This window comes from Xyrauchen texanus, chromosome 10, assembly GCF_025860055.1.
Source record: "Xyrauchen texanus isolate HMW12.3.18 chromosome 10, RBS_HiC_50CHRs, whole genome shotgun sequence".
Classification (NCBI taxonomy): Eukaryota; Metazoa; Chordata; class Actinopteri; order Cypriniformes; family Catostomidae; genus Xyrauchen; species Xyrauchen texanus.
Window position 1 is genome coordinate 33052594 of NC_068285.1, and position 25003 is coordinate 33077596.

General features: G+C 39.3%; 1 protein-coding gene across 4 annotated transcripts in view; it reads right to left on the reverse strand.

Annotated features, from left to right (window-relative positions):
• atxn1a (ataxin 1a) overlaps positions 1 to 25003 on the reverse strand; it is a 126473-nt gene continuing 101470 nt past the window's right edge. For 2 of the 4 annotated variants that reach the window (XM_052135425.1, XM_052135428.1), the window contains 2 exons: positions 5129 to 7191; positions 1 to 3682 (listed from right to left, as the gene is read on the reverse strand). In XM_052135425.1, the coding sequence (XP_051991385.1) occupies positions 3119 to 3682; positions 5129 to 6880 (2316 nt within the window). In that variant the 5' untranslated portion in view covers positions 6881 to 7191 and the 3' untranslated portion in view covers positions 1 to 3118. Of the gene's footprint in view, positions 3683 to 5128; positions 7192 to 12314; positions 12689 to 25003 lie in introns of those variants that run through there. The other 2 variants (XM_052135426.1, XM_052135427.1) reach the window with 2 other exon arrangements.

Below are 25003 nucleotides of genomic sequence, written 5' to 3' on the forward strand. Positions count from 1 at the left end.
TGCAAGACTGGTTTGCCATTGATGGCCATGTTCATGGGGTGGTTCATTGTATGCATGCCAATGGGCAAACAATATCACATCATCTTTCTACCTTTTGGCCCAAATGTATTGAACAAAAATATACATTTTGATTGGTGGAAGCAGATACATACAGTACATACATACAATCCAAGTAAGACAGACTCACACACACACAAATCAAGGTAACAAGATGCCATGTCAAATGAAAAAAAGAAAAAAACACAGTTGTGGTGTTGATCTAAGAACCCCTGTTTTATTATAAAAAATAAAGCATTTTCAAATTGTATATAGGTTGCACTCACCCACCCACCACCACTCATTTTATCTGTTTACTCATTCATTCATTTAGCCATTCAACGTTTATTAACTACCTCTATCTACCTTCACCTTACTGCCAGATCTTCACTCACTCAATCTAACTTGAGCGGTTGTGGCCAACCAAAGAACTCAACAAGCGTGCAGGCTACAGGTCATCCCTGTTAAAAAGACCAGCATAAGCCAGCCTAAAATGGAAATTCATGCTGGTCTAAGCTGGGTTTTTGCAGCAGGGATGGCACCTAACACCCCACAAAAACCCCTCAACAACAGACAATATTGTGTTCATGTGTTTGTGTGTGACTCAATCCGCTGGTGGGACCTTGAATAGGGGCTTCCTGGTTTCCTAATTGAAAGAGTTGAGGGACATAGTCTTCAGACCTGTGAGCCAGGCGAACTTGTCAAGAAACTGCTACATTTCAGTAAAATCAGATTTTCAGCCCTGTTCTGTGCTGACTGAAAACAAAATAAAAATCATGTTACTATCTCTCCAGATGTGCAAATTGCAATATTCTTTTAAGTAGAACTTAAATATCTATTTATAATGTGTGTGGTATTATACATACACACACACAAACACTTACACACAAACACATGGCGCACACACTCACGCATGCTCTCTCTCTAACATTCACAAACGCATATATTACAAATCACCGAAATTACTACATGATGGCTTTCACATACGTTCAATGATTCAGTGTCTTTGGGTGACGGGACTGAAAATGTGCTCATGTAGTCTTGCGCTCTCATACGTTAAGACAGATAGCATATACAGTTCTATACATGTAAAGGTACAAAAAATACAAATAAAAATACATGACATAGTTCAAAATAATTGCAGATTATGTGTACGTGTATGTACATATGCGAGTGCTCATTAACACATACAATCAAACTTGCATGCATGCCTGCCCAAGTACATTGCTTGCAAACATGTAGATGATACCCTTTAACCCCTCTTAGATTTCTGTAGCCAGTTTCTCACTTACTCTTTTACGTTCTCATTCTCATATCTCTCGTACACACACACACACACACGCACACGTACACACATATATATATTTGAACAGTCTCTGTACTTTTTTCTGCCTGAATTCATACTTTCTTACATCACTTTTTGCTTTGAATAATTAAAATGGCAGTTGTTTTAAAGGCCACGCCCTCTTTGTGCCAGTCTTAACTCAAGCCGTTAGGCTGAGCCAATCAGATCAACAAGAAAAGTGCTTCATTAAAAGCAGTCCCCTTGGGGATAAAATCTCCTTTTCTTCTCTTTCATTACATATTACATTCATCCCTTCACAAAACACGTGACCCTTTTGTGAGCTAGTACCTTCCCACAGAGTGCCACACAACATCCAATTCATTACCCTGCAAAAACATCTTAAACCAGCCTAAACTGGTTAGCTGGTCTCCCAGCCTGGCCAAGCTGAAAAGTGCTAAATGTCCTCTAAAACTATGGCCAGCTTAGGCAGGAATAAGCTGTTTATCTCAGTAGGGTACTAAGCAAAAAGTACTGTGTTCATGTTCAGAGATCAACAGAAAATAGTAGTAGCAATAATAATAATAATAATAATAATAATAGCAATAATCAATATTACAATAATCTTTATCAGCATAATAATTTGAATCAGTTGATTTAAAAATATTAGCTAGTGAGCATACCAAGTGTGTTCAGTGCTTCAGAACAACCCCTCGCTCGTCTTTCTCATATAACTTTAGCTCTCTTTCTTTCAAAATAATCTATTTTCTCACATTAAAAAAAACAAAAAACAGATGAGACGGAGCACTACATTTAAGGGACTGGTCAATTTCCTCACCAAAATCGACCCATTGTGTTTGTATGCATTAAGATACATCCATGCACATACACACAGACAAGGACCCATCCTGTGTCTATGTAATAAATGACCCCTGATTGCAAGATTTAAACATTCATCACAAAATAAGAACAAAAATCTACCCATCAGGTGTGATAGGAGGGTTTGAAAATTTAGACATAAAATTAAAACATGCAAAACTACAAAAATGATCAAATAAAATGTTAAACAGTTGGATATATAAAAATAGAATCATCCATCTTCCCTGTTTAACATGATAGATTCATAAGATCTTTCTAAAGAGCAACTGGCACTGCTTGATGACATCTCTCTTGTCCTGTTCCTTAATAATCTGGACAAACTGCATTGATGATATCCCTCAACATTGTTCATGATTTCAATAGTCTTCTATATTCGCAGTTAAACATTAGATTGCCTTAAAAGTATGGCAGACATGTAAACTCCTGCATCCAGTGGAGGAGTCATTTCCATTCAGCTACTATGAGCAATGTTATAATTTTCAAGCTTACACTATACATTTTTATTTCCACTAAGTGTAGTTGGACTAGGTTTGTCCAGGCCAAACAATGTCATAGGTAAGAGACTAGAGAGAAGTCTTAGCCTGGTTAGCTATGAATGTATGAATGTATACAGTCTTCAAGATATCATGCAGTGCTCAGGTGTCCCACAACCTTCTCACCTTGCACTACATCTGAACTGAATTTGATCAATCAAATGAATTGCATCAATTGCCTGTGTAATATTGAATATGGTATAACAACCAATTGCCTGTGTACTATTACAATGGTATTACAACATGTGAAGTGATAATATACAAACGGAGTAAAATTAGTCTTAAGGTAAAATAATCTGGAAAGAAAAAAAGTAAAATAAAAAGTAAAAAAAAAGAAAAGGGATTTTTGCAAATTTTGCATTTAAAAACCTGACAGTCCAATGGTCATTCACTTGCCATTATTTGATCTGCCTTCAATATTGATTTTAACCTCATGAGGAATGAAAGAAGGCTTAGGGAACGTTAACGGGGGCTCTACGTCTGGATTTTCTACTTTGCGGCCCTCAGGGGCCGACCACCTTCTTTTGCGGCCTGTGTGTTTCCTGCTAGGCTCCGATGCAGAGGCCAGTGGGGCTTTGCAGATGTCCCTCTCCCCAAACTTCAGTTTCACTCCATTCTCTCTACTGCCCTTATTGCCTCCACCTCCCTGATCTGCACACCGCCCAAGTCCGTTCTCCTGTTCTGTGTGCCGAACACCCCCTCGTGCCCCACTTGAGAGTGCTTTGGGATGCTTAAATGGTGGACCAAGGGTTGGTGCATCCAAGACTTGCCCCTGGCTTTTCTTGATGGAGCCATTCCTCAGGTTCTTCAGGGTGAGGGAGATGCAGACATCACCCACTGAAAGCTTGGTGCATGGCAACTCTAGCAGCTGGGTGGTCCGTTCTGGACAGCATGATGACCAGCCCTGGCCGAATACAAAGAATGGATACTCTACTAGCACTTCGACGCTGACCTGCGAGAGAAAAAGAGAGGTAGAAAAAGACAACACGGAAAGCCATGAACAAATAGAAGTGGGAGGAAAAGAATCAAGATATATTACCTTACAACAGAGTATCAATATTCTAACACCAAGAATCAATATGTTTAGTTTCATTTTCCATAGAAATATTTGAAAAGAAACAGAGATCAAACCACTTTTAAGAGAATGTGAGTGAGAAATGTCCTGCTGCAGTAGGTCAACAAGACTCTATTTGACCTAAATCCTAACTAAGAACGAGCTAAAATGTAAGTCTATAACTTTTATTTGAAGGGATGTCAGAAAATATCTTCTTTACAGCTGAACTGCAAGGGTTTTCGTAAACGATAAACCCACTTTTTATTTACACTGATGTTCTATGCTACGTCTTTATCTCTATGACAAAGTAAACAGGAAGTTTATCACTTGAGCTAAGAACAGAAATCTAATGATTGAGAAATTAGTGCGTAAAGGATTGCAATATAACTTAAATTACAATACATTAAAATATTGAATTGCAATATTACTGTATCACAACCAAGATATCGATATGATATAATTTCGCCAGGTCCCTGCTGGTTCCCCTCCTTGCACAAATGCATGATGGTATGAATAAATGTCTTTGCTAAATAGCATCTGTTAATCAGCTCATCTCAAACTGACAGACTGTGGTGATGCTTTTGAGTGGGTGGCTCCATGTCAACTCTCAGACAAATGAAACAGATTTTTCAAACAGCCCACTCACAGTACAACAGAAGGAAGCAAAAATAAGAAATGAGTCAATTCTGCCAGTGAATCCAACACTAACTAAACAAAGATGCCATGGGGACAGCCATGGGAGGCATTATGGAACAGGGAGATGATTTTAGCTGCTAATTTACCCCACATCTAGTAAGAATGCAGCAGTGCAGGTGAAGTTCATATAGGAGGACATTCGCACCCTCAAGGCATATGAAAATATATATCTCATGGTTACCGTTTGGCTAATCAAATTGAGATGAAAGTGATAGATGTATGATAGATGAATGAACGTTATGATAAAGAAAGACTAAGTAAGAAAGGCATATGTAAAAGTTGTCAAAAGTGTAAAAGATATCTGCCAATGAGCATTGTTATGTATGAAATTAATTTGCATCTTACTTTTTCTTTCTGAAATTCATCAGCATGGTATCAAATCAACTTTGATATGCGAATTTGTTTTGATGCAAAAATACTTTTCCTTTACTATTTTAATGAGCAGAGAATACTTGAAGTAAGCCATCTGTAGGTTATCTGTACAGGTACTATATATGCCTACTAAAAACTAAAAATAAGTTTGTATATACTTTAGGTGTAAGGCAAATAATTTCCATCCTTGTACTAAGTGTGGTACGAAACATTGAGCGATATCTGGTCTTACATTCAGGTTATTACATCAGATCTTACATTTTGTTGAGATCTCACCTGTGAGCGGTGCTCTCCAATAGCAAACTGTATAATGGCGAAGTCAGATGCACGACTGTTGTCAATGCGTTCAACAGTGCTGGAGTCAATCTTCAGCTCATTACTAATCTCAGCACTCTGAATGAAATCCTCTGTCTTTAGGTCCTCCACCCGCTTCAGCTCCCCATCTGCAAGTTGGATGATGGAGCCCTTGTTGAAGTAAGGGGGCAATAAGGGGGCAGAGGGTGGAGGTGGAGCCGTCAGCAGGCCGGCAGAGGCTGTAACCACAGGCAGGTGCAGCTGGGCTTGAACAACCGCTGCTGCAGAGTATGGGGCCGGAGTCTCAAAAGTTTCCACAGGCAGTGCCCCAGGCAAGGGTGGTGTGGTCGATGTAACAGTTGCTTCTGTTCCAGTCACTGGGATGATGACCGGCTGAGTTCCAGGTATGACCAGGTGCTGGGGTAGGCTGGTGTGGTAGCTAAAAGGTTGCTGGTGCCCTGTGCCGGCAATGTAACCAATGATGGGTTGTTGGGTGGTGTAGAAGTTGGCAGAGGGGAGGCCCAATGAGAGTGACTCTGTGGTGCTGTGCATGGTCTGGATTACTGCATGGGGTGACAATGTTGTAACAGCTCCCTTCAGATTTTCCACAGGTGGAGGAAAAGTATGGGACGTAGAGGTGGAGGAAATGCGGGGCACAGGTTTGCCTGCACAAATACCTCCTTTTTCAGTGTGTGATGTTGGGGGAGGTAGCTTGTCCGGTGTATTTCTAGGATCAACACCACTGGAGCTATGACTATTGGGTACCAGCAACAATGAGGGCCGCATGGCCATGCAGTCCTGTGTATATTCGGTAGGGAGGACTACATGTCGAGCCTCATAGTGATGTGGGCTATGTTGCTGGTGGATATGGTGCTGTTGAGCAGAGGAGGCCCCTTTAAAAGTGCTGCCTTGCTTCCCTGCACTAGAATCTGGAGATGGACCAAAGCGCCTGTCTTTCTCCAGCTCTCCATTCAACAACTCTCTGGGCCTGGTCTCCTCCTTCTTGGGTAAAATTCCATCTGGGTATTGAACTAAGACCTGAGAGGCACCACTGATGGGCAGCGTGTGGTGAGGTTGTAAGTGTTGGGGCAAGTGAGCATGGGGTGATGGAGCAGTCCGGGGGGATAGACTTAGAGGAGAACCGGTGATTTGGATGTACTGGGTGGAGTGGGGAGAAGAGATGCTGTCTGATGTGACTAGGCCTGGTGGTCGGCCCAATTGATGATGCTGGTCAATTTTAGATGAATGAGAACTTGATGTGCTGGCATAAGACTCACGCTGTGTGGTGGCAGCAACAGAATGGGGTACTAGTGGAGAGATGTAGCCAGTGTAAGGTGCAGGGTATGGAGAGCTGATGAAGTGTACATTGGGAGGCAGGGATGTGTACTGGATGGTGCCAGTGGGCTGAGTAAGGGGTGACGTATACACTGCAGGTAGGGTGGTCACTGCAGTTGGAGCTCTGTTTGAGTGCGTGGATGATGGAGTGGCACTCTCAGACGGGGTAGACAGCAGCTTATATTGAGGACCTACAAGTTCTGCAGAGGTGCTGGTGTGCTGCCGCCCTCTTTCATGCCCGCTTGCCAGACTGGCAAGCCAGGCCAGGTTCCCACCACGCTGGCTCTCATTGGCAGGCGCCATAATCATGGGCCTCTCCTCTGAGGGCAGAGTGCTGGCAAGGATCTCACGCTTTTTTGGTGGCAGGCATTCATTGCTCCTCTCCTGGTTTGACTTCATGGTGTCTCTGTATCCTGTACCACTCTTTCTGGATGCTTCTTCCCCCTTTTATATCTTTTGCTCTTTTCTCTTTGTATATGTTTGTCTTGATAACAGAGAGCACCCTCCCACTGATAGACTTACGGTGAGACTGGGGATAGGGGTAAGAGAGGAGAGTGGTGTTTGGACAGTGTGTCCTGTGCCTATGGTTAGACAGACACAAATTTCAGTCGTAATCAACGGAAGTCACACCTGCTGTGGAAGTGCGGTCCATGCAATTCATGTGGAATCATTTCCCTCTGAGAGCGAGTCTCCAGGAGTGCAAGAAGAACCTGGAAAACACATGCACAGACATTCACATAATCATTAAGGTTATTTCTGGTTGCAAAGAAGGCACTATGGAAGGGCGTCTCACAACCTTTTACTCTGGCTGTCTCAGTGCATTCAACAGCTTTTAAAAATATGGCTGTACATGTGAGGTTAGGTGTACTGGCTGTGTCCTTGTGTCTTCTGCATGTATAATGTGTGTGGAGTGTGTAAGTGGACCCCCTGCAGGGAAAGCTGGAACACACAGTATGAGCATCATTAATAATGAAACAGAACTTTCCACACAGTGGCAAGTAACGCACATTCACATTTGTACATACACTCCTGTGTATATGGGGCTCATGCACTGCAGTATAAATGATACAAAAACCTTAAAGATCACACTTAATCATTTCATCACTCAGAGCCAGAAACTTTAACAGCTCTCCAGGAAAAAGGGAAGCAGTCTCTTTTTCGGGTCCCTTCTACTCCACGGTGTTTATGGAAACACGTGATCAAACAGTGATTTTGTGCAGTGTTATGGCTTGTTTGACATTCCTCCCTGAGCTCTATTGATTGGACCCATTCAGCTGCAACTGTTGTCCAGCACTAGTAGGAGGAGGGTGGTTTAGCATGATAAACAGGACCCTGATGATTTAACAAGTGTTGCAGTACAATAAAAGAGTAGAAGCACTGAGCTACACAGGAAAGCGAAATACATGTATGTATTTATAAATATATGGTGTATGTTTTGCACATATAACATAATAAAATGTTTTTTTGGACATAGTATCAAGGTAATACCATGTTTTATGAACATGGTATCATGGCGTTTTGTACATGGTAACAAGATAATACCACGCTTTTGTTTTTGACGTAGTGCCACGGTAGTTCCAAGTTTGTTTGTTTTTTTGTTTGGACAGAGTACCATGGATATACCATAGTTCTTTGGACATGGTACCATGATGATTTGCACATATCCCATAATAATATCAAGTTTATTTGGTCATGGTACCATTGTGTTTTGCAAATGTACCATAATAATATCATGTTTTATGGACATGTTGGCATGTTTTTTTTGGAGATGTTTCCATGGAAATACTATAGAGTTTTAGACATGGACCATGGTAATACCATGATTTTGGAAATCATTCAGTAATAAAAATGGAAAACATTCAGTACTATGGGTTGTATCAAAGAACCATTGTATTACCATCTGATACCATCACTGAACCTGTTGAAATTCACATCTTCAGAGAATGTTTTATATTAGAGGTAAGGAGAGATTTATATATAAGTTATAAGTCTCCTGTCTCCATTAGAGAGGGCATACATTTTACCACATTTTCCATGAATCAAAGCATATCCACTCAAAGACACTGAACTGCAAAGTCAGTAGTGCGCTAGCACAACAGAATGAGAGGAAGAGTGTAATATATTGTCAACTCAAATCACAGCCGCTTCTGTAACACACCATTCTGTAACTAATGTCTGATACTGCATGGAGCCATTCAGGATTAATGACACTGATACCAATGACTGGTGTTTTATGCACTCATACACACACTCACACTACTCATAAAAATGCCCCAGTGTGTCTCAGGGGTATCCTGGGGAAAGCCAAGTCCTAATCTTTCACAGTTGTGTTCTCTTAGGCTTGCCTGCTTATCCTTTAGGATTAAACTTTGCACACACACTCATACACACAGTAGGGATGGAGGGAACAATCTACTGACCTACATTAGAGAGAACACTATGCAGCACAAACACACACGCTTGCACACACGCACACACACTCGCGCACATACACACTCGCGCACACACACACTCGCGCGCACACACACACGCACGCACACACATTTGTAAAACAGCAAGCATGCAGCAACAGAAAATCAGCACAGAAGCGCATTCATATATACAGTAACACACACACACACACACAGGGTTAGGGAGTAACAGAATACATGTAATGGGATTACGTATTTAAAATAAAAAAATTGCACTACAGTTACAATTAAAATAATTGGTAATTAGAATACAGTTACTTTCAAAACGCATTTTGATTACTGAAGAGATTACTTTGCCTTTTATTGTCATTTGTATCATTTAATATTTAGTCGTTTCAGATGGAAAACATTTATACATATAAATGATGCGATCCAAAGTGCATTTGAACAGCGGTGAAACACTTTCTTATGATGTGTTACATTCATACGAGCAGACAGAGAATTAAGTTTGGAGCAGAAGAAATAGAAATAAACCTTGTGTAAATTGTCAGCTTTATGCTAAGCTAAAATGCTATTTCTAGCCATTTTACATGCACATGTTACCAGACACGATCATATTTGTTTTTTCTAGTAAAACCTTTGATATTAGGGCAAGAATCTTATTCTTGATAAAAAATGTTTTATTGTTTTCCTGTAGAAATATCTAAAAATCCTTAAAACAAGATACATTTGACTGATCTTGTTTTAGAAACAACACAGCATAAGATATTTAGGTTTTTCAGAGAATACATTTTTAACATGTGCAATTACATGTTAGTTTTTATTGTCAAAACATGTGAAAAATCTACCAGTGCTGAAGAAGTAATATTTAGAATACGTTACTGACCTTGAGTAATCACCAGAATACGCTATAAATAATATTTTACAGCATGTATTCTGTAATCTGTAGTGGAATACATTTCAAAAGTAACCCTCCCAACCTTGCACACACACATAATGAAGTACAACCACTGCTTCAGCACTGAAAACTGAGCATAGTGAGAGTAGAGAGTGAGAGAGAGCTAGATAGATAGATAGAGAGAGTGTGTGTGTGTGTGTGAGAGAGAGAGAGAGAGAGAGAGAGAGAGAGAGAGAGAGAGCAGTAAAAGCCTTGTCAGCTGTATCTTGCTGAGCACACTAGGAACAGTATCAGATGACCTGAAACCTAAACTTATTGTCCTCCATCAGCCCTGGTAACACTATGAATCCCATCCCTAGGGCCCCAGAGCCACTGAGAACAGCAGAGACAAATCAGAGGCATTAATCAGAGACATTCACTGTGAATATACACAGACACAGACATGAATGAGAGAGAAAGATTGGGCTTTTTTCCTCCAGAAAACCACCCTCTCGCTGCAAAAATGCACCCGATGTACTGCAATGATAGGTGTTATGCAGAACGTTCTGTGTGTGGTGAGTTAGTGGGTCAATGGGAAATGAGCATGAGGACAACAAGGTTAAAGTCAATATAATCAAGCATTATTGACAAGAATGCAAGTCTATTAGTAATGTACTGAATCGACCACATTGACTTAAAAATGCAAGAACAACTTAAGTTCAGAATATAAATATATAATATAAATAAAATGCAAAAAGGGACAGATAAAAAAACATTGAAAAAAAATACATTTAATGGGAAATACATTTACCTATAGGCCTACTCTCACAGTGTAAATGGGTAGTTGACATTACATATCAAGCAGTAAAAACAACATTCTGCAGCATGATATGTTATACTTCATAACATTTGTTTAATTCTTATATAATTATTATACACAGTTTTTATGACCTCATATTAACTAAAAAAAACCACAAGGACATTTTATACATTTAAAAAATGTATTTGTACAAATATGGCCATTTGTATTTCATAAAATTTAATTTCATGCCATTTCAAACTATATAAATTAATTATCGAGAAAGTCTATTGGGGTCCATGGGTCTGTAAAGGTTGAAATCTCATGCATTAAACTGGTTAAAATTAAAAGCTTAAATGTTCTCAGTTTGATGTACATTCTGCATATTGACTCAGTCTCCATCTGAGAGAATTTATAATACACCTTATTTCCTGTGTGTTACACTGCATGACTATTTAAGTAAACTGCGAAAAGGAAAAAAAAAGGTGATCACAAATGGTGAAACTCCTGAAAAGAAACTACCCAGATACCGAATACTTTGCAGAGTGTCAGATTCTCAACGTGAAATAAAACTCTTTCAGTCTTTTATTCACAAATAAGCTGTGTCTCCAAACCTAGAGAGTAGCCTAACTTGATTGCATTTTGGGCATCATTAGAGCATCTGTGATGGGTCCCATCATTTAGAATGCCCCTGCAATGCCCAAAAATGTTATGCACACTCTACAGTAGACAGAAAGAAATGTACTGTTTAAGGTACAAGAGCCATCACTGGGGTGGTACACTGAAAGGGAACCTATTTGGAATGGGTCCATAATTGAACCATAAGGACCTATTGTGTACTTTTAAAGGTACATTTCTATGTTTTGCTCCTCTGAAAACTGTAACCTTTTGTCTCTTTAAGGGTACAAATATGTCCCTAAAACACAGGTACCATGACGGCCTTGTGCTTTAAATGGTACCTTTTTTCTGAGAGTGTAGGCAGCTCACAAGGTTTTAAGGCAGCCCTACAGTAGCACCCTTCCATTCTCTGGAGTACTGTCTCTTTAAAAGGTGGGCAGACACTCCGCACACAAACTATCACTGCCTGTTCTCTACAATATACTGCACAGAAGCAGAGTGAAACAAAGACAGGTTGTAAAGCAGAGAAAGGGATAAAAAAATAAAACAGAACACTCTTAGGAGAAAATGGATTTGCATCTGCACAAAAAAGTGCAGCAGAGTGACTTTTCTGACCCTTGAAGTCTCAGCGATACTCATGAATCAAAAAGACAAGAGCAAGAGAAAAGAACTGTGCTACAACTTTAAAAGCTGATAAAATCAAGATTGGAGTTTATGGATTTTAGTCCATGTCTATTCACTTTGAAATCATCTATGTGCTAGTGTACTCCTAAACATTTACAAAAATATGTATTAGCAGATAGACACATTTCAAATTTACAGTTATTCTCTTCCAGGAAAGCAAACCAATCTTATTGATGACTCATCTCACAATCACTTATTTTGTCCAATGAAATGAGGCATAAACTAAAGACTATTGGCCTTTATAAGGTGGGACAAACCCTTCCATATATCCTACACCACCTTCCTGTTTCAATAGGAAATTCGTCAACATTGGAAAGAAAACTCTCCTCTTCAAGCCATTTCAAGGGGTCTTAACATGAAGAGGTGTTAAACACAGTTAGACAAACAAAAATAAGACACACACTCTCAAACATACACAGATAATGTGGTAGTGTTCAAGCTTACCTTAGTGTTCAGAGAGGCCATTTACATTGCTCTCCCTCTGTCATTCCCTAATTCCCATAGAGCGCCCACAAGAGGCAAACAGACACAAAGCGAGCCTTCTCTTTCTCCCTTATTGTGAGTTCCTTTGTCCCCCCGTCATGACACCTTATGGATGTACAGCTGTGTGCCTGGCATGTACAGAGGCCCTTCCTGCTCTAGGTCATGGCTGTGATCAGGCACTGCCCCCCTGCCCCGACGGGCCCGAGTGTCACACTGGCAACACTGAGCTCTGAGCCCTGCTTGCAGCACTCAAATGTGTGTTATGCAAGGCCTCGCCGGGCTGCCAGCACTCCCCTCCCTCAATCTCTCTTTCTCACTCACTCGCTCCCTCGCTCAGCTCCACCCACTCCTCACCTCACAGTGCACCACTAACTTCATCAGGTATTCATTCATAAAAGACCCATGTCAGCTGGCAGCATGCCCAGACCACACTGCTAAAGAAAGACAGAGCGAAAGAATGAAAGGGAGTAAGAGAGAGACACAGAACGAGGGAGGAGATACCAGAGAGAGGGAGGGATATACAGAAAGACATAAGAGAGAGGGAGACCAAATAAGATAGTGAGCGAACAAGGGAAATCGAGAGGGGGAGGGGGGTGTCATAAAGTGAGCGATGGAGATTCAAGCACACAGCGATGAAAAGATATATGGGTGGCTGACGCATAACATGTCCACAGAGGGGTTTTTTTTCTTCAAGATTTTAGATTACAATTTATTTTAATGTACAAGGTAAAGTGTATTTTTTCACAGGTGCTGTGACTGGGTTTCCACCATAGTAATTAACCATTTACTTTCACTAGTTTATTTTAAATGTTCCTGCGATGTTAAATTTTTTTTTTTACAAGTATATATTTTCCAGCTGCATGCATAATAATAATAAAATCAAGCGCAAAATGCGGTTTAAAGTAATAGTTCACCCAAAAATTTAAATTCTGTCATTATTTACTCACACTCATGATGTTCCAAACCCATATGACTTTTTTCCTTCTGCTGAACACAAAAGGAAATCTTTTAAATAATATTGTGATAGTTGATTTCCAAATAATAGCAGATGATGTTGACTCACTTTAAAGCTTAAAAACACCAAAAGCATCATAAAATTAGTCTTTACGGCTCGTCTGTCATATCCAAGTCTTTTGAAGGCATACAATCACTTATTATGATGGAGAGACTGTAATTTAAGCATTTTTTTACTCTTAAATCAAATCATTATTATCATTATTAATTAATTATTTGTCACGGGTTTGGTGGCATGTCAATATCATCAATCATAATTGGCTCTTGTGCATCTCAAAACCAAAAGTCATAACACAAGAACCAATATATACTTGTAGTAAAAGAAAGTCAAGTGGGTTTGGAACAACATAAGAGAGATTAAATAATGACATCATTTAAATTTTTCAATCTTTGGGGTGAACTGTTCCTTTAAAATAGTTTAAGATGGAATACAGCATGTAAAAATGCAGGAAATATCAACTTCCCTTTATATTTCATGTCAACTTCCCATACACACACACACACACACACACACACACACACACACACACACACACACACACACTACTCAGATGAGTAAATATGCCCTGGTCACTGCCTAATACTGTATGTGCAATATGTACTCCCATTCATTGCAGAGAGTAATCACTTCAGCAGAAAAGCACACACAAACACAGACCCACACAAACATACTTCCACAATTGTATGCGATTCACAGTGTTCCTGGGAGCACTTTTCTGGTCAGCTCACTGAAAACACAAGGACAATGTGATGCTAATGCCATACAACGAAATGATCACAGGTCTAAACTCATGTAATCTGAGGTCTCTGGAGTTCTGTGTAAATGAACAACGTTAAAAAAAAAAATCTTTAAAATACTACAAAACAGCATTAAAGAATTGTTGCTATAGCACCTCTTGGTAAATTTTTGCGCAGTTCTATGGACTCACCAGCAGGTGGCGGAAGAGACAGCAACGTCTCAGCTTCATAGCTTTAGGCTAGAGAATTTGTTTAGCTGACCTAGTTAGCTAAGCAGTTTTGATAAATATATATTCTGCTCAACAGTGGCGAGGATGGCGCAGTGAAAGCAGACAGCAGAAATTACTGCAAAAAGAAGAGAAAGGGGGTAAAAATCCAAACTTTCTGCTCACATCTCTTGATGTCCACTAAGATAATGTTAAGAATAGCTTAGCAGACATTGTCTAACTAAACCAGGGGTGTCCAAACTTTTTCGGTCAGGGGCCAAATACAGAAAAAAAATAAAGTGCCATGGCTAGAAGCTATTAGATTACCACTATACATAATCTTTATATTGTACGCTTAATATTATGCAAGTTTTAATCATAATTTGTGCTCTATAGTATGCGTAGGTCCTACATGTAAATAAAGGTTAGGGTATTTCACTCACAAAGAACTATAATGTGAATTATAATGGAACAGTGATGCATCTTACATAAAATATGATACTCATTTATTCACATTTGTATCTTTTTGAAGTCCATTCAGTGGCACTGCAAAGAACATATAGATCTGCTAGTGAGTGTTGGGTGTGACCATCACAATAATCAGAATCAGATTACATTTTATCACTTTATGAAGTGATGCAAGGAATTATTCTTTATTTTTCAAGGAATTACTATACAATTATAACTTCTGTTCTGTTGTTACTTGCATTACAAATCCTATTTTTATTTGCTCAAAATAATTTTATTTTGTAGACGTGCATGTGCAAGCTGAGCGCGCGCATCAGGCACAGATGTGAAAGTGTTTTAAGCGCTCTCTCCTACAAAGTATGGCCTCACTCAAATGGAACTGTGAAGCCTGTGAATCATTTTTCAACAAAATATCAGAACAAACCGGTTAATTGCAATGTACTTCCCAGTGCTACACAGGACGCTCTGGAACAGTATGTTCGGTTCGTGCGTCTTAGTGCGTGCTCAATAAACTCTGTTCAGCTGTTTGCACAACAGCAGCTCTACTCAGTTGCATGATGTGAGGTATCGAGTCATTTTAACAAGAACAAATACATGAGTAAAATATTTAACCTGATGTCAATAAAAGCATAATTCTGTCTGTGGCACTTCATCATTGGACATTATTCCAGTTGAACTCCGTCATTGGATAAAGCTGGCGATGACACAGAAAGTACTTTCGGAGACAATGCGCTGTGAATCACGGCTGCACGTGATAGCGACATCCAGTGCCCAGAATATGAATTTCCTATCATTTGTCCATAGCGTGCCTAACCTGTTCTATTTCTAAAGTCTCTCGCTGGCCGCATCGGAGCAGTCGGAGGGTCGCAGATGGCCCGCGGGCTGAATTTGGACACCCCTGACCTAACCCTATGAGAAGGCCACAGAACAAATCTATGGAATTTGTTTTTCTTTCCTTTTTTGGATTGTCTACACTGCTAAATTCTAACTATTGGCTTTGGTAAATATCAATCAATCAATCAATCAATCAATCAATCAATCAATCAATCAAATCTATCTATCTATCTATCTATCTATCTATCTATCTATCTATCTATCTATCTATCTATCTATCTATCTATCTATCTATCTATCTATCTATCTATCTTTTTTTGTTTTTTTTGTTTTTTTTGTTACGCCTATATTGGCCTATGCATTGTGTAGAAATTTGTGTATGATGTTCGTTTAGATTCTGCAGACTTTTTCAATAATCTGAGGGCCTATCTATGAGTCAATTTAATGCATAAGTGAACACAACCCTATTGGCTGTTTTATGGAACGTCTGAAGCAGTGCTTTAGTTCAGGCTCCAGAGTGGCCAGGGTCATTAATACGAGTCAACCTTTAAACGCATGATGGGCAGGCAAGGAGTTCCCTTTTTAAGCGAGGGAGTGTATGTTGTTTAAAGAAACGGCAGTCACTTATTTCCCGGGGTTTCAGTGCAGCGTAAAAATGAGTGCAGCGTGAATTAGGATTCTCCTAATTCAAAATTTGCATAGTTCATATGCACTTATATTGCAAACGGTAACAAAAATTATTTATCGTTACTCGTTCTTTACATTAAAATGCTACCGCATCTTTTACAAAATCATCTGCCTCTGTATCATAGTAAAACAACAAAAACATTTACCGATTTCCCTATTTTGTCTTAGATTCTCCATGGCTGTTCCATCAGTTTGCTGTCGCTGTTATGAAAAGCCTGCGATGAAAATATGAAAAGCCCGCGGAAAGAAGGCACTATAATGCGCATGTGCGCTGACCTGAAATTTGTTTTATGTCATGGCCACGCCCCTTGTGCGTCGCTGTACTGAAACCCCTGTACTTTAGTGAATGCCTTAAAGGCACACTGCCAGCAAAACAAGCGGCATGGGAAGGGTTGTCTGTTGCCATGGCAACAAATTAGCTATGCTCTCCCATTTCTGGGCCTTTAGGGTAATTAAATTAGTTTCCGTGTGTTTACTCTGAAGCACGTGCAGTCATCTGAGAGACTTAATAATAGAGGAGAGCAAGAAAGATAGACAGACAAAGAGAAGCAGAAAGAGATTATGAAGAAGACAGAAACAGATAAAAAAAATGGTGACAATTTGAAACAGAAACAGGAGGTAAAACTGTAGATTAAAGTCTTTTGTTCTGCAAGGATGCAACCGCTAACTACCTGACAACAAAATATTACATGAAACAAATCTGGTATTTACAGCAGAGAACATCTTCCTCTCCCTCTCGACTGCTTGTGCTCATTAAATAAGGGGAAAAAACCTGACAATATAAAGATATCAAATATCTAATAAGGTGTAGCGCTACCATTTACCCGTAACAGCTTTAATCCTTCTTGGAATGATGCTATATACTTCCTGAACTGTGTTCTATTGCAACATTATTCAATAAGAAAAGCCTTCAGTTCTTTGAAAAAAGAACCTACTTGTAAATATACACAAGAACATCCAACAACATACAATGATGATTATATCTGGTGAACAGGGAAGTTGTTTGACCTGATCCAGGTCTTTTTCAACCCTAGGTTAAGCAGTATTTAACCCTTGTAATTAGGGCTGTTGATCTAACACAGAAACGTAGTGTGATTAATTATATAAAAATCACAATTAATCGTGTCCCCAGTCCATAATAAGGAATATTTCTTCTGAGCAATTCAAGCTTGATGTTTCTCCTGTTTTCACCAGGGGGTAGTGAGTGAAACTTCAGCTGTTTGGGCAATGCTCTTAAGGGCTATTCCTGGGATTCTGTAAAATTTCAAATTGGGAAAAATAAAATACAAATAAATAAATTGCAAAATGTATTGCTGTGAACTGTAGGCCAATGATAGGCTTATGTTAAAATATATGTAAATAAACAATATATTGCATACTAAAGCCACTTTTTGAATTTTCTTTTTAGTAACACTTTACAATTAGGTTCCATTCGTTAATATTAAATAATGCATTAGGTATCATGAACAAACAGTTAACAATATATTGTTTACAGCATTTATTCATCTTTGTTAATATTAGTTAATACAAATACAATTGTTCATTGTTAGTTCATAGTGCATTAACTAATGTTGACAAACACAACTTTTGATTTGAGAAATGTATTTGTATATGTTGAAATTAACATTAACTAAGATTAATAAAAGCTGTAAAGCTGTATTGTTCATTGTTAGTTCATATTAACAAATGTTGTTAGCTAATGTTAACAAATGGAACTTTATTATAAAGTCTTACCATCTTTTTTTAATGCTTAACTCTTGAGCCACAATGATGTATGCATTTTAATTATAGTATTTCATTAATATATATATATATTGAATTATTTTATTTGAGGGGCTTTCTAAGCAAATATTGTGATTAATTGAAATAATTAATAGGGAAACCATGTAATTCATTTGATAAAAATGTTTAACCGATTAACAACCCTACTTGTAATTTCAACGTAGTTTCTTTTAAAGCCTGAAACATACACTGTGCAAGTTTGTCGTTCACAATGCTTCATGGGATTTTAGTTCAGGGACTTTTATGCCCTCATGAAAGTATTTTTGTATGATGTTTAAATACCCTTTTGCTTCAAAACAAATTTGTAATGTTGCGATTCACCTCTGAGATGGTTGGTTTGTCTTAGAAAAAAACTCTTTTATGGGGTGAAAAAACTATGGAAGCAATGAATGGGAAAAATACTTCCGGAACCAAGACGGCTGAAAAGTGGGCGGACACTGATGCACTCAGACTTCCCCTTCATATGTTGCCAATTTATTCCCTTTATATACGTTTATACAACAATGTGCATATACATGCATGTCTTTCATATTCATACTTCTGTATCTATACTTCTATTTCCATAATGCAAATTATGATTACTTTCTAGCTGAAGATCAGTTGTGATGCACACTTGGGGGCTGCCAAGAGAGGTTGCAAATATTTTTTGGTATCGTTTTGATGGCACAGCAATGAAACTTCACTCAAATTAAACACTGCAGAAAAAACTCTGCATCATTCAGTGGTATGTAACCACAATCTAACTACTCTCTCAATGCCAGATGTGTCTTTTCTCTCGCACACACATACAGACTGAATGGTTTCAGAGTGATATGCATTTCTACAGCAGACACGAATGGCAAGGAGCCTTTGATCGCACCTGCGTGTCAGAGAATAGACGTGTCTCTTTCTTCAATCCTTTCAGCTGCAGTATCCCTCTCTCCGATTCTGTCTCTCTGTGAAGCGAGGATCAACTCAAGAGACACATCGCCAAGAACATCAAAGGCTCTATGCATTTACATTAAACACACATGTGCTCACCCACGCACACATAGAGTATGTGCATCACAGAGGTCTCCCACACTAGACTCCAATTATGCACACTACATACAGTACATTACTTTTAACTGAGGATTGGATTCTCTCTCTCTCGCTCTCTCTCACACACACACACACACATACACACACACACACTGTACGTCTTTCTTTTTTTTACATCACTCTATCACTTCTATAATCATGTGGAACATTCTTCACTTGCCTGTATCAGCATCATCTGGCTCTGAGCTCTAACAACCCAACAATGACTCATTAGCTGGGTGAATAGACAGATTGGCACGGGAAGAGCAGCGCCACAGTCGTGCTCAGCATGCCCAGCAGTGTTATAGAGGGGAGCATTAACCCCATACTGTGCCTTAAGATCAGTAGAATGGCTGCAGATTAACTTTATATGCTTTTTTACTGTAGCCCCTGCAGCCAAATGTGATGGACTAATGCTTGATACCAGCTTAGAGGAGTCAATGAGAGCAGAAGCACTTAGTTGTGTCGGAGTGTGTAAATCTGACAAAACAGCCCTTTGAGGACTATATATTCATAAATAAAGAAAATACAATTTAGTGAAATTTAAAAAATACAAACAGTTTACTTTTAGGGGTAGGGCTAGGCTGTGGCTTCAGTGGTTCTCAAACAGGGGTGCAGGGCTCAAAAGGGGGCCTCAGCAAACTTCCAAGGGGGCTGTGAGATGTCTTAAAATTATTAAAGATAAGAATAATGTATACCAACATCATATTAGTAGTTTAATTCATCCACTGAAGAACTTACAGTTCTTGAAACTTCTTGAATAACATAATTAAATGCAGTGAATTATTTTAATAGACGGACACTCCAAATGTGTCTTTAAAAAGTTTGAAAACAAGCAGCCTTGTCATCAGCAGAAGTACCAATACATATATTATCTTCGCCTTCTTTTGAATTTAAATGCCCCAACCCACCCACTTTGTCCTAGAAATTATTCTATCTAAGAATATATTCCTGAATAATTTCTTGGACAATGGGGGTGGGGGCCGTTGGGGTGCATTGGAGTTAACTTGGTTGACTAAATCTTCCTATGGGGACATCCTCAATTGGACTGGGTATTGGGGAAGGGTTAGTCTACAGTAATTATAATTCGTTTTATATAAAACCATATATTTCTCATTTACTTTCTCCACCATGGAGAGAGCTCATACTCTCTTGCTGATGATCAGAATACAGAGAGAGGAGAAAGAACAGAAAATGTCTTGCTCTCCTTCTCTAACTTCCTCAATTTCTCTCTATCATTCTCTCCCTCTGCCAAGTCTGCGGACGTAACTATAAATGTGATGGAGGGAGGGCTCCAAGATCTAACCTGTCACAGTACACACACACATGTGCGCATGCACAAACACTCATCTATCAAAAGGACGACATACATTAGACTTTGTATTGTTTCTCTATGCAGCTATTGTTACTCATTGAAGTATAGTTTGTATTGAATTGTTTTTTTCTAGGGAGTTTCTTTCCTTGCTGACTTTTGTTCTATAAATAAAAAAAGGTAAAAATATCTTTGACAATATAGAAACACAATCTCTGTTGTCCCAGCGCCAACCTACAGAACTTTAAAGTGTGATAAAAGCATCAACAAAAAAAGCAAAATCCTTCATTACAATTGCAACCCAAATCCTTGCCCTACCCCTAAAACAAATCTGTCTGTATTTTAACAACATTAAAAAATATTTACTTTATTTATTAATAATTTTAACTATTGATGATGTCCCTTGGAGCTTTTGTCAGATTAAGCTAACCTAGTGTAATAAACCCCCCACACAGGAAGTTCTTGCCAAGGAAATGCCACCTTGTTTTAATCTTTAAATGTTTTACAGCACAGGAACACATTATGAAAGTTTTACTATGACAACAAAGTAATTTAGAGTGAAATCCAGATTGAACTCCCTTGATAGTACAAGAATGATAGATGACTATCTACGACACGGTCCTGTATTAATGATCGTGTCCAAGCGGAGGTAACCTTGCCACAGGGCTTTGACTGTCATTCTGAACTAATCCTATCACTGAATGACTTCCAAATCTGTGTCACAGAAATGAATAGCTCCACTATCTCCTCAGAGATAGCTCTACAGACATTCTATTGCGCTCAAAAAGCTCAGATTAGACACACATAATTGCAGATGTGCACTGGAGTCTGGTTTAGAGCTAAAAATCGATTTCACGCATTTGTTTGTCCATAGCACAAACTGTCGGTGGTGCTTCGTGTACTGCTCGCCGCAACCACTCTATGTATCCTTCTCACTTTCCCTCCATTCACAAACACTACTAAATCCGCCGCTATCTGCGGAGTGTTTCAGCGTGTGTGTGTGTGTGTGTGTGTGTGTGTGTGTGATGGATTACGCTGAAGCAAAGCACCACTAAGTCCCTCTATTACTTGATAATCCCACAGGAGTGTGTACACACAACTCCCAGAATACGCCGAGGTGCTGACAAATACACATTAAAGATACATGCGCCTGCGACAAATAAGAGGCAGAACAACAGGCTTATGAGACAGGGCCTATTTTCACATGCATAATCCTTAATAAACCTGCACAGAGATTCAAACATGACAAGTGCATTCTTCATGCATGATGGGTCAATTCTCAAACTAGCATGCACACTGAAGAAGACACTCAATTACATGATCATAAATAACCATAAATATATCAACAGAAAGCTGTGATCAAGCCAATTTCAGAACAAAGGTCTGAACACACTCACTTCTTTTTCATATGAAACGTACAGGCCACATCCACACTAAAGTTTCTAAAAAAATTGAGACTTCGTGAAACGAATGATGTGAGAAAACTGAAAATGTTGTTTTGATGTGGCTCTAATCTAAATCGAATTTGAGTCTGTGAGGCAGAAAGAAAGGAGTTTATCTAGATAATATAATGAAACCCACGTTTCTAAGACCCGTTTACACCTGGTATTAAGATGCATTTTGGGTGATCTAACCACATGTAGTCAGCGCTAAATACAGGTGTAGACAGGTTGCAAAACGTTTTATGATCAGATCACAAAAACGTATATGGAGGTTGTCAAAAAACCATGTGACCAAATCACATTTGCCGTGCAAACACTAATCCTGAATGCATCCTGTATGGCAGTGAAGCACCACCTCTCGCCTATCAATGAACCGCTGTGCTAAAACAAATGTTTAAACTTTGCCAGTTATGAGCGGCTTAATAGGAAATTAAAAATTAAAAAAAGTGAATACAAACCCAAGCATGAGAACTTCACAGATCTTCTTCAATGTGTCTGATTTCAGCATACAGAAACACAGGTGAGAAGCACAAACATTTGAAGCTCCTTTAATAGAGGTAATCCACTACAATTACTGAAGAGTCTGCTCGAAATGTTGCGTTTGTGCTTTGTGTCAATTTTAGCTGCATCTGGGAGAAACAGTGTCCTGATTTTATTTGCGCTGTCTTTGTCTTTATGACTTTTTTGCAGTTTATTATCATGCATTAACACATTGAGATAGTGATTATAGTGTGTCTTCATGAAATCAGAGACCCTCCTCTCCAAATCCAAACACAAGTGATCACAAGAGATGCATTTAAATGACCAGGTGTAAACAGCGATGTGTCTAGTCTGAGCACGTGATCTGATCACCCCAGACACATTTTAATACCAGGTGTAAATGGGGTTATAGTTGGCATTTACAAAAAATGTGTTATTGCATTCAGAAACACTTAGATGAAGCGCAATGGAACGGAACAAAATGCAAGGGTCTCACGAAACAACACAACAGATGTGACACAACAGCCAAAGATGTCTGTCTAGGACTGCAAACCTTTTGCCACTTGAATACAGGACGCATGATCATTTTGAACGCTTTCATATGGGACGGGGTCCACCGCAAGCGTTTCACCAGACGTTTCACTGTGCAGGATGTTGCCATTTAGGCCAAAATATTGGACATAAAGGCTAATACAGGATGGTTGGCAATCCTATGTCCGTATGAATGTCTATGGCTGTGTTGTTTAAAAGGGGACTAATTTAAAGATGCTAATTTTTTCAAGAGGGTTTTACTGTGTAAACTGTCTATTATCTAAAGCACAGCACTCTGTCAGAATGCCAAAGTGTTGCTGCTAAAAATATGAAAACTGAAAAAAAGTAAAAGAAAATGTTGACCTCTCTAGTTGACTAGTCAGTTGTTGGGCAGCTAGTTCAACTAGTCAACCACTGTGACCCAGCCCTAGACTCAAGCTCACTTTTTCCACTTGAGCACCAAAACTCAGCATGTAGTAGCACTTGTTCTAACCACTGTAGTAGAGAATGCATTTCTATTTTAAGATCAATTCTTTACGTAACTGCTGTTGATGGTACTTTTATCATAGTGGCACCTCAAGCCTTTAACCAGACAATAAAAAACAAACACCTCTCGCTCATTTTAGTGTGTCCATGAAAACAATGTATGTACACCTATGGAAATGTACATACAGCTGGATGGCTGGACCACTGTTAGAGCATTCTGCTTCAATGCACCTCAACAGACACACTCCAAACATTGTCCTTTTGTATAAAAGAGCACCACACAATGTCACAGCATGCAGCAAAGCAGCACAAACCTCAGAGCATTATCATGACTGTACTGATAAGAAGACCACCTCCACAATTCCACTTACAGCTGTATCACACAGACAGAACTTTAGAATGAAAAAAACTGACCTCCAATGAACATACACATACAATTAAAAACAAAGCACAGCGTGAAGCCCTGTCCAAAGCCATTCATACACTGTGAACCATGCCGAAAAGAAGTCTTTATGTACCTGCGAGAGCAGGACTGCAGAACTATGAGGGGAAGGGGTGCTTCTCAATGTGGCAAAATGGAATGTGACGAAGTGCAATTGTGCTTGGCGTGGCCTTGTTTGACTCCAGTGCCGGCCAAACAGACTGAAGGGTCAGTTTGAGGACACTGCTGCAAAGGGCAGTAACAACACAGGCTCAACATGTCCTGTGCAGACCAAGCCTGGGACAGAAACCGGACAGGGGCTCCAAAAACTATGCATAAATGTCATTGCATTAGACAACAAAATATGAAACCAAGAGGCATCTGCAAACAAATCATGCTAGATATTTTTGCGCCGGGCGGCACAGTAATTGCGCCGCCTCGTGCCGCCCACCCGCAAGATGCCACCTGTCGCCCATGCCTAAATCCGCCACTGCTATTAATGCAAAGACGTCTGATAGATAGGGGATCCCGCTTGTCGGGATCTCAGCAAGCGGGTCGATGTAAGGGTACTGGAAAATTCTTTAGCAACAAGCCGAGTTCCTGTGTGATCATGTTGACCAAACACCCACAAGTTTAACAAGGTGCTACATTTAAATTACATTGTCATTCTTTTAAACGCAAACACATCTCCTTTCTATAGTATGTAAATTAGACTCACTATAGATTTAGCTTTATTCATGAAACTCAGTGCTGTTTGCCTGCTGCAATTGGTGTGGTACTTGTGAAATGCATGCAGTAAATGGAATTTTATTTAAAAGATATGCTTTTGAACATTTTCTAGTAAACACGGCAGCAGTAATTCAACCAATGCTGATTAAATGAGGACGAAGAGCATTATGACTTGGCATTTATACAGAATGGTGTTATTGGGCGCATTTTCTGTATTTTCAAGAGCTGATTCAATTGCAAAGTGATGCTGTGCAAGTCATCTCGTGGTAGTATGCTGCATCCTTCACAATCTAGGGGAATTACACTGTGCAAATAGCGTTAGATATTTTTTTGAGCATGTTTACTCTGTTACCTGATTTGCATAATTCCTTTAGTGAATAAGGTGCTAAAACCATAGTATCAGCTGCCGCAATTCATTCTCTATGAATTCCCCCCTTAAATGGATAGTTCACCCACAAATA